Genomic DNA, 10481 nt, shown 5'->3' on the forward strand with positions numbered 1-10481 from the left:
AACGAGTATATTGACAAATCAAAGTATATCGATTCAGATGCTTCAAACACCTTATCAAAATTATCATAGCTTCCTGCGCTTTGCACTGTGGACTGCCAACGTTTTGCGGCACAAACTTGAGCTAGCAAAATTTATGAATGACAATGAAATCGACGTAATGTTACTTCCAGAAACCCACCTTACCAACAAATACAATTTCCAAATCCGAGGATATATTTTTTACAATACCAATTATCCTGAATGACAGCCCCATGGACGCACTGGCACCACTTCCACAACTCGTTTGCTGTTAACTACCTGCAAGCCACATCTATCAATACACAATTGTCGTCCCCTAGTTCCGATATCCGAAGCCTAATTTATCGACTACTTCAACTCACTAGGCAAATACTTTAGCAGCAGCAGGAGACTTAACGCCATGCATATGCGCAGGGGACCTCGTTTCGTGACGCCGACAGATAGACAAATGTATTACGCAATTACAAAACCTACCAATAAACTTGACTGCGTTTTCCCTGGTTCACGTACACCCTGGCCTAGTGACCCTAGATAACTACCAGACTTGATTGACTTCGCAGTTAAAAATAGCATCCCACGAAATCTGATTAGCGGCAGTTCTCTCTCGGCTCTCGTCAGTTTTCGCTTTAGCGGCTCGTTTGCAACACGAAGAAGACAAAACATAACACATAACACAAAGAACAAAATTGCAGAAAAAGACCAGCAAGTCCTGACAAAGCGTCGTTCCCGGCGCGATTGGAAATTACTTCGATCGCCATCTGCAAAGGAAAAGTTAAAAGAAGCTTCACGTCAACTCACCAAGGCGTTACTACAAGAAGAAGACAGATCCCAACAACGCTATATAGAACAACTATCTTCATCAAGCTCAAAATTTCCAATATGAAACGCCCAGTCAACACTGAGTGCTGCAACAGTAACGGTTACGCCAATAAGAACCCCTGCAGGCTGCTGGGCCCGAAGCGACAAAGACTGAGCCGACACATTCGCTGCCCACCTTAAAAATGTGTTCCAGCCACAAAAGTGAGTAATATAATATCACAAACAGAAGACGACTATTCCTATTTCCTATAATCAATTGTATTTCGACCATGCAAAGTCATAAAAATAATAAAAGACAGCTACAACCGAGAAAATCTCCAGGCTGTGATCTCCAAAAATGCTTATGCCAGCTGTTCAACGCGATGACAAGACTGAGCAGCTTCCCAAAGAGATAGAAAAAGTTAAGCAACATAATGATACCAAAACCACACGCTCACCTCCTCATGCAGACCGATAAGTTCGTGTCTATCAAAATGCCTTCTATCACGTATCATACCATACTTCAGAAGACATAACAGTATCCCAGCACATCAATTTCAGCTTTCGCGAAAAACATGAAACTATCGAACAGGTGACGGGCACAACTTTGGAAATTCTAAGTACATTATAAACTAAAGAATACTGCAGTGCGGTATGGCCTACGGCCCTATGCATAAAATACAAATAGTGCTCCCTAATAGCACGCATAAACTCTTGAAGACATATTTTTACAAAAGGATCTTTGTTGTGAATTGCAATACTTCCATGTCAGCTGAACATAACATTGAAGCCGGAGTTCCTCAAGGTAGCGTTATCAGGTCAACTTTATAGCTACTGTATACTTCTGATATCTCCACGAGTAGACAACTTACTTCGTTCGCCGACCACACCGCGATCCTCAGCCGATCCACAACAAGCTTAAGCGCAACTTGCGCTATCGACCCATCTAGATGTAGTAGAAAAATGGGTCTCGAACTGGCGTATAAAAGTAAATGAAAACAAGAAAGCAAAGCTAACTTCGGGCGGAGCCGAAGTTGATATACCCTTGCAGTTAAAACCGGATATATATCGCAAACATCGGATATAGTTGGCCGATAAAACCAATTAATTACAATAAAAAAATCTAAAAAAAGTCCCAAGCTTCTATCTTCAAAAATACGAAAGTTTATATTTCTACCAAAAACCATTTCCGATCATTCAGTTATATGTCAGCTATAAGATATAGTCAACCGATCATTATGAAATTTGGTAGATCGGATTAACTGACCAAAAAAGAATGTGTACCAAGTGCCAGCTTTCTATCATCAAAAACACAAAAGTTGGGTCATTTCCGATCGTTCAGTTATATGGCAGCTATAAGATATAGTCGGCCGATCCTTATGAAATTTGGCATGTCGTATTATTTTGCCAAAAATAGCTCTCATGTCAAATTTGAACTTTAAAAACTTGAACTCTAACTGTTACGATAGATAGCAAAACTGCTCCCGCGGCATCCGGCAACGCCGAAGTTGCAGAATCGATAGTTTAAGCGGGTGTTGAATCTCTGTTAACTCAGCCGGTAACCATGTGCCTAAGCTTTCTTTTCTATTTGACACTCGAGGGAAGCGGACGAAAAGTGAGGACATATTAATATTTAAGTTTTGATTATGAATTGTAACACTACTAATTTACTAGGAATTTAAAGTGCTGCTATCGCAGAGTGGTTACCGACTGTATCACTGTTAGCCCTTGCTGCCCTGTTATAAATGAAAACAATAAACAATCATCAGCATCTACACGCGCGTCTTTACTCGGGCGGCGCTAAACAACTTCGAATTCCCGCAACATTTCTTTAAATTCTTTTCCGGTGTATTCTTGGAGAATACTTGAGTCAGAGAGCGAAATCAACATGGAGATGCCTACTGGATCCGGTGGAGAAGCAAGATTGGTGGCGACATGCTTCCTCTGTGAAGTGGAGGACGAGCACGTGACAGTTGGCTGCATTGGCGCCGGCTGCGTGAGCATGTGCCATCCTAAGTGTGCTGCTCTAGAGGATGGCGGCGTAGGATGGATCTGTGCAGAGTGTGACGTAGACGTCCATGCACAGAACTCGACGTTGATCAGGACAGAAAAGCTGACCAGCCTGACGGCTGGGGACAACTACCAAAGTTACTCAGGTGGCGACCAGATGAGGATCGGAACTAATGACGTCGACGAGGCCTCGAAGGAAGCGCAAGACCTGCAGACGGAGCTAAGGTTGTTGGAGGAAGAAGATCAGTTGCTGCAGTTGCGACAACAACTTCTACATAGGCGAAAGGCGCTCATGGGCAAGCTCCCAAGGGAGAGGCTATCGGAGACTGGCCACGCAGAAAAGATGCCTGGAGCATCTAGTACACGGTACCAGAATGCTGGTACGGACACAATTGGTGAAGTTGCCGTTGTGGAAGGAAACGGCAGTACGCAGAGAGCCCACGCTGGGCCCCCATGGCTCTTTTCTACCAGTGGGGAGGACAACTCAGCTGCTAGGGTCACTAAACCTGTGGGCAGACCATCGTACGAACAATTGACAGCGAGGAAGACTAGCGTGGCTGAGTTGGTGAAGTTTTCCGGAAGGCCGGAGGACTGGCCCTTATTCATCGCAACGTATGAACAGACGACGGAGCTATGCGGATTCACGGATGCCGAGAACCTAATGCGGCTTCGGCATGCGTTGGAAGGACCAGCCAAGAACGCAGTACAAAGTCTAATGCTGCATGCGGACTGTGTTCCGCAGATAATCGCCACGCTAAGAATGCGATTTGGGCGACCCGAAATTATCATTGACTTGTTAGTGACAAGGATTAGACAATTTCCTCAAGTGAGGGAGAATAAGCTTGAAATGCTGGTTGACTTCTCGGTGGAGGTGCAAAATGTTTGTGCTACGATGAAATCCTCCAAGTTGGACCAGTACTTAAACAACCCAGCGCTCACGCAGGAGCTAGTGAGCAAGTTGCCATCGATGTTGCAGACGTTTTGGGAAATGCACAAAGCCTCTCTAACAGTGTGTACGTTGGCAGAGTTTAGTACGTGACTATCGCAGATGGCAGAAGGAGCGAGCCATGTGATAGTCCCAAGCTCGTCGTCAAGAACGGAGAGAAGGGGCACGGTACATACACACACTGTGCGCCAAGGCTGTCGGCTGTGCACCCGCAATTGCAGAACCCTGCAGGAGTGTCCAGCATTCCTGGAAATGACGACCCGCGATCGCTGGAATGCTACTCGACGGTGTGGCTTGTGCTGGAGATGTTTCCAGAGTCACAAGGTGGAAAGATGCGGCGTCCCCAATCCTTGCGGAATAGATGGATGCCTAGAACGCCACATCCCCTGTTGCATCGCGGCAGCACGGCTCCCGTCCAAGCCAGGTGCCATGCACACCGACAAGAAGGTGTGGAAATGCTATTCAGGGTATTGCCAGTGACTTTGTATGGAAATGGTAGGCAAGTCAACACGTATGCCTTCATCGACGATGGGTCATCTCTAACCTTGATCGACGCCCCATTGCTAGAAGACCTTGGAGTGAAGGGACAACCGCAGCCTCTATGTATGCAGTGGACTGCCGGCATGCACCGGTATGAGGACAGCTCGGTCAGACTCGACTTAAGGATCTCCGGCATTGGCCAAACGAAGCAATATGATCTTCGCGACGTTCACTCGTTCCAGTCTCTTGATCTCCCGTCACAGTCGTTGGATATAACCCACCTGAAAGCACAACACACACACCTTCGACATCTACCACTGTCCGGATACGACTCAGCACAGCCCAGGCTCTTGATAGGTCTCAATAATTGCAAACTAGGGCGCGTGCTTCGCACCAAGGAAGGCACAACAGAAGAACCGATCGCTGAGAAGACCCGCCTGGGGTGGACGATTAAAGGAAGAAGCTCCAACAGTGTGGGTGATGACATAACCCCAAACTACCACGTGTTTCACATATGTGCATGTGAAGCTGACGAGAACAAGGAGATCTTGCGCCTGCTTGAGCAGTGCATGTGGTCGGACGGCGGCCCTAGACCAGAGATGAATAGCAAGAGCGTATCCAATGATGACCAGTTGGCTATACAGCAGCTGGAGAAGAACACGAGGCGTATAAATGGCCGATTTGAAACAGGTCTGCTTTGGAGGTATAAAGATGACAAGCTGCCGGATAGTTTACCTACAGCCCTAAAGCGTGCACGATGCCTGTACCAGAAACTGACTCGCGAGCCGGAGCTTGCGAAGGGAATTCGCCGACAGCTAGATGAGTACGTAAAGAAAGGATATGCACGGCCCATTACGTCGGAAGAAGCTGAGGAAAAGCCATATTGGTATCTACCTATCTTTCCCGTGCTAAACGTCAACAAGCCAGGAAAGCTTCGCATAGTCTGGGATGCGGCTGCGAAGACGGAAGGGATCTCGCTGAACACAATGCTGCTGAAGGGACCTGACCAACTAGCGCAGTTGGTACCAATACTTCACAGATTTAGAGAGAAACGTATTGCTATCGGCGGCGATATCGCCGAGATGTTTCATCAGGTCAGAATACACACAGAAGATCAGAGATACCAACGCTTTGTTATTATAGACCCATACACACAACGGAGAGAGAACTACGCCATGCAGGTAATGACGTTTGGGGCTAGTTGCTCCCCCAGCTGTGCCCAGTACGTGAAGAACAGAAATGCAGAGTCGTTCAAGAAGGAATACCCACGAGCGGTGAAGTGCTTATTGGAGAATTACTATGTAGACGACATGCTGGACAGCGTCGACACGGAGGAAGAAGCTATAAGCCTCGCGCGTCAGGTCCACTACATTCATCTTCAGGGCGGATTCCTCATTCGAAACTGGGTATCGAATTCCAGAGAAGTATTAAGCGCACTCGGCGAAGGAGCACCCACGCTAGTGAGACTAGACGAAGCAACGGATGGACAGACCGAAAAGGTGCTGGGAATGTGGTGGGACACGAAAGAAGATCTCATCCGCTACCGTGTATCCCCACGATATCGCCATAAAGAACTTCTCCAAGGAAGGCAACTACCCACCAAACGAGAGTTTCTCAGTGTGTTGATGTATATATATCATCCTTTAGGGCTCATATCCTTCTACGTGATGTATGCAAAAATAATATTTCAGGAAATATGGCGAAGTGGATGTACCTGGGATGACCCCATACCTGAGGCAGAATGGATTAAATGGAAGCGATGGCTTCGGTATATCCCGGACGTTGAGAAAATGACCATCCCAAGATGCCACATGAAGGAGTCGCTGATGGATTCAGAAGTGGATATGCACACCTTCGTGGACGCAAGCGAGAATGGATTTGCCGCCGTGAGTTATATACGATTTCAAAATAAGGCAGGAATCCACTGCAGTCTACTGGGCAGCAAAACCAAGGTAGCCCCTCTAAGACCGACATCCATACCAAGGCTTGAACTCATGGGAGCAGTGCTTGGAGCGAGGTTGGCTCAAACTCTTGAGCTTTCACTTGGCACGAAGCTGAGCACACGGACTTTCTGGACCGACTCGAGGACCGTGCTGAGTTGGCTGCGATCGGACCAGAGGAAGTACAAACAATTTGTAGCATTCCGTGTGATCGAGATTCTAGACGGTACTAGCGTCAAGGACTGGCGCTGGGTACCTTCCTCCGAGAACGTGGCGGACGACGCCACTAAGTGGAACAAAGGACCGGATTTCAACCGAGAAAGTCGATGGTTAAACGGGCCGAGATTTCTTTGGCAAGAGAGGCAATTTTGGCCGCTGACAGAGGCGGAAGAAGGAGACGAGTCAGGAATGGAACTGAAGGCGCAATTCATCGGCGTATGTGACGGATTCACAGACGTAGGCCGCGCGACCCTCATAGACTCTGAGCGGTTCTCAATCTGGACCCGTCTGCTATGGAGTACCGCAAGAACGGTATGGTGTATGAGGCGATGGAAGGCCAAGGCTCTACAACGATCGGACATCGAAAATCAGCCATCACAAGAAGATACCAGGGTCGCGGAGAGTCTTCTGTGGTCGTACGCTCAGGCGGAGTACTACCAGACGGAGATACGGTTAATCTTACAAGGAAAACCATTGAAGAAGAATAACCTACTATACAAGCTGGGACCGTATATGGATTCCGATGGCGTATTAAAGCTGGATGAACGTGCCAAGATGATCAAGGGAAGCGACCGCGTCGTACTCCCCTGCAGCAGCCACATTACGCAGCTCATCATAAAGGAATTTCACCGAAGATTTCGGCACGCTAACCACGAGACGGTGGTCAACGAACTACGACAAAGATTTTGGATACCAAAGCTGAGATCCACCCTTGCTCGGATACGACGCTCCTGCCAGCAATGCAAGAACCGGCAGGCGGCCCCAAACCACCGCGCATGGCGGAACTTCCCTATCCAAGAGTAGCAGCCTTTCATAGACCTTTCAGCTACACGGGTGTGGATTACTTTGGGCCTTTGATGGTTCAGGTCAGACGCAGTTCGGAGAAAAGATACGGCGTGCTCTTCACCTGCCTCTCTACAAGGGCAATACATCTAGAGGTAGCGTATTCATTAACAACTGACTCTTGTATTCTAGCGGTGCGCAGTTTTATGGCCCGACGAGGGTGCCCAGTGGAACTCTGGAGCGACAACGGCACCAATTTTCAAGGAGCCTGCACGGAGTTGCGTAGGGCGTTTGAAGATGTGGACCAGGATCTACTCTCTCGCGAGTTCAGTGGACCACAGATGCCATGGAAGTTCATTCCACCCGCATCTCCCCACATGGGTGGGGCATGGGAGCGCTTGGTGCGTTCCGTGAAGACGGCGTTGGAATCAATCCTCCTTGACAAACGACCATCGGATGAGTTGCTGAGAGCCGCTCTAATGGAGGCGGAGGCGATCGTCAACTCGCGACCCTTAACATACATCCCATTGGAAGATGAGAACGAAGAATCACTGACGCCGAATCATTTCCTGCTTGGAAGCTCAACTGGAAGAGGACCGACGATGGAGACCATACCCGAAGGAGTGCAGCTCAAGAAAAGCTGGAGGGAATCACAACAACTGGCGGACTCATTCTGGAGGCGATGGCTTCAAGAATACCTGCCAGTGATCACTAGGCGGACCAAGTGGTGCGAAAAGGCTAAGCCTCTTGTAGAAGGAGATTTCGTGTATGTGTGCGATCCCGGACAGCCGCGTAGCCAGTGGCCGAAAGGAAGAATCCTGAAGGTGAACCTTAGCTCGGACGGTCAAGTGAGGAGCGCCGCGGTGAGGACCCAATCTGGCGTTTATACAAGACCCGCGACAAAGCTGGCAGTTCTATCTATCGAGAGAAGTTTGGTAGATCCCTGGCGGAATATACAAGTGGGGAGTGTTACGATAGATAGCAAAACTGCTCCCGCGGCATCCGGCAACGCCGAAGTTGCAGAATCGATAGTTTAAGCGGGTGTTGAATCTCTGTTAACTCAGCCGGTAACCATGTGCCTAAGCTTTCTTTTCTATTTAACACTCGAGGGAAGCGGACGAAAAGTGAGGAAATATTAATATTTAAGTTTTGATTATGAATTGTAACACTACTAATTTACTAGGAATTTAAAGTGCTGCTATCGCAGAGTGGTTACCGACTGTACCACTGTTAGCCCTTGCTGCCCTGTTATAAATGAAAACAATAAACAATCATCAGCATCTACACGGGCGTCTTTACTCGGGCGGCGCTAAACAACTTCGAATTCCCGCAACACTAACTTTAAAAGCACTAAAGTTATACCATTTCCGATCAATCAGTTATATGGCAGCTATAGAATATAGTCGGCCGATCCCGGCGGTTCCGACTTATATACTGCGTGCAAAGGAAAGAAGGGTATGTGCAAAGTTCCAAGTCGATAGCTTTAAAACTGAGAGACTAGTTTGCGTAGAAACAGACAGACGGACAGACGGACATGCTCATATCAACTCAGGAGGTTATTCTGATCAAGAATATAAATACTTTATAGGGTCGGAGATGTCTCCTTCACTGCGTTGCACACTTTTGGACAAAATTATAATACCCTCTGCAAGGGTATAAAAAATGTTAACAAGTAACCTTCACCTTAAATATACGAAATTGCCCAAAACCTTACTCTAAATAACACCTAATTTGCACAGTCAGGTGAAGTGACAAATCTTGGCGTACATCTCGACAGACCACTTACCTGGCACACGCATATTGAAGCTAAACGAACTCACCTAAGCCTGAAAACAAACAGTCTGCATTGGCTTATAAACTCCCGCTCTCCTCTCAGTCTGGACTACAAGGTCTCTACAACTCCGTTTTAAAACCAATCTGGACTTATGGCTATCCCGAGAACTATCACCGAGGCTCTGTGGTACGTTCGGAGTGTAAATATGCAGAGAGAGCTAAGATGTAATAGCGCATGGAAAAATACTACACAAAGCTGCCAACCCATCCAAGCAACCTCGCTTGAGCGTTAGTAGTAGCCTCGCTTAAGTAGCCGTACTCGCTTAGGAACCTTAGAATCGAAAGAAGTTGCAGAGGGGTGCATTTCGTCTTGCCTACTAAAAATGCTTCTCTTATGTTGTAAGGAGATATAATTCGCCAATAAGCCACAGCCTCAAAGACTTCTTCACTGGCATCGAAAAATACATGCAATTTTCGTCTAACATTTTTCGATACAAAAGTTAAGTAAGCAGCGATCGATCTGAAAAGTATTACTTTCTCTAGTTGCTTAGGCCATTCTCTAAAATGTATAGTGGAAGATTCTTCAATTAGATCATTCCAATTTAATCCGGAACGTCATATGTCTTGCATTAGGAGCTTTCCAATTATCATTAGAATTATCATTAGATAGACATTGTGATGCTCAACAACTGCCTATTCGTCGAAACTTTTTGTTCTGATAGTATATCTTTATCAACCCTGTTAGTTTTTAATTCAAATAAATACATATCCTTAGGGTTATTCCAAAACATGCCCAATATATTTTCGCTTAAACCGCAACTAAAGCAAATCGTTTGGTCAGTGTCTAATCCCTGAACCTCGTTTGACATGCTCTGGATTTGCTCCCCAAAGATCAATACCTGCATTTTATAGACTTGGATTTATCCATGTGAATCTCTCCATAGGAATCTGAAAGCGTCTTGGTCAGATTTATTAACTAACTAACACACTGATACTGGACCTAGACGAAACTGAAATACTTGAAGAAGTGGCGGATTCTCGTGTGGGCCTTTCAATAAGAAACTATTAAGAAAAACTCCATAAAACTTTGCTGCGGCGTTGTGTTGTAAACTCCAAAATAAGGAAGATACCAAGTTCGGTTCGAGCCTTTCTTTGCTTCCTCTTCCAGTAGCTTAACTGCATATCCTTTAATAAATAGGTTTGTTATAGCCTGTTCATATTCTGTTGATTTATTAGACACTTGAATTTTCTTTTCTGTGGATATTAGTCTTTTTAGAAACCGAATTCAAGGAATCTGCCTTTTGCTTATACTTATCAAAATCCTTATCAAACTATATGCCATTCCAGTCATTTTTTGCATGATTTTCTATGAGAGAGATTTCTTTTGTGCTTTAATTATACCCTTGCAGAGGGTATTATAATTTTATTATATTATAATATTTGTTTGTGAGTGAGTTTATTATGATATTCTTATAAGGAACGGCCAACTATATCCGATCTTAGCGATATATATC

General features: G+C 46.1%; 2 protein-coding genes across 2 annotated transcripts; both read left to right on the top strand.

Moving 5' to 3' along the window:
• The first annotated feature begins 2704 nt into the window (after positions 1 to 2704).
• On the top strand, positions 2705 to 7215 carry LOC138925981 (uncharacterized). Its single transcript, XM_070277926.1, has 2 exons — positions 2705 to 3775; positions 3994 to 7215. The coding sequence occupies exons 1-2, from the start codon at positions 2705 to 2707 to the stop codon at positions 7213 to 7215; spliced, it is 4293 nt and encodes a 1430-aa protein (XP_070134027.1).
• Positions 7216 to 7268: 53 nt separating this feature from the next.
• Positions 7269 to 8231, top strand: LOC138925982 (uncharacterized). The gene has a single exon (XM_070277927.1). It carries the CDS (start codon positions 7269 to 7271, stop codon positions 8229 to 8231), a length of 963 nt encoding a protein of 320 aa, XP_070134028.1.
• The last annotated feature ends 2250 nt before the right edge of the window (positions 8232 to 10481 follow it).

Source organism: Drosophila bipectinata, chromosome 2R (genome assembly GCF_030179905.1).
Source record: "Drosophila bipectinata strain 14024-0381.07 chromosome 2R, DbipHiC1v2, whole genome shotgun sequence".
Lineage (NCBI taxonomy): Eukaryota > Metazoa > Arthropoda > Insecta > Diptera > Drosophilidae > Drosophila > Drosophila bipectinata.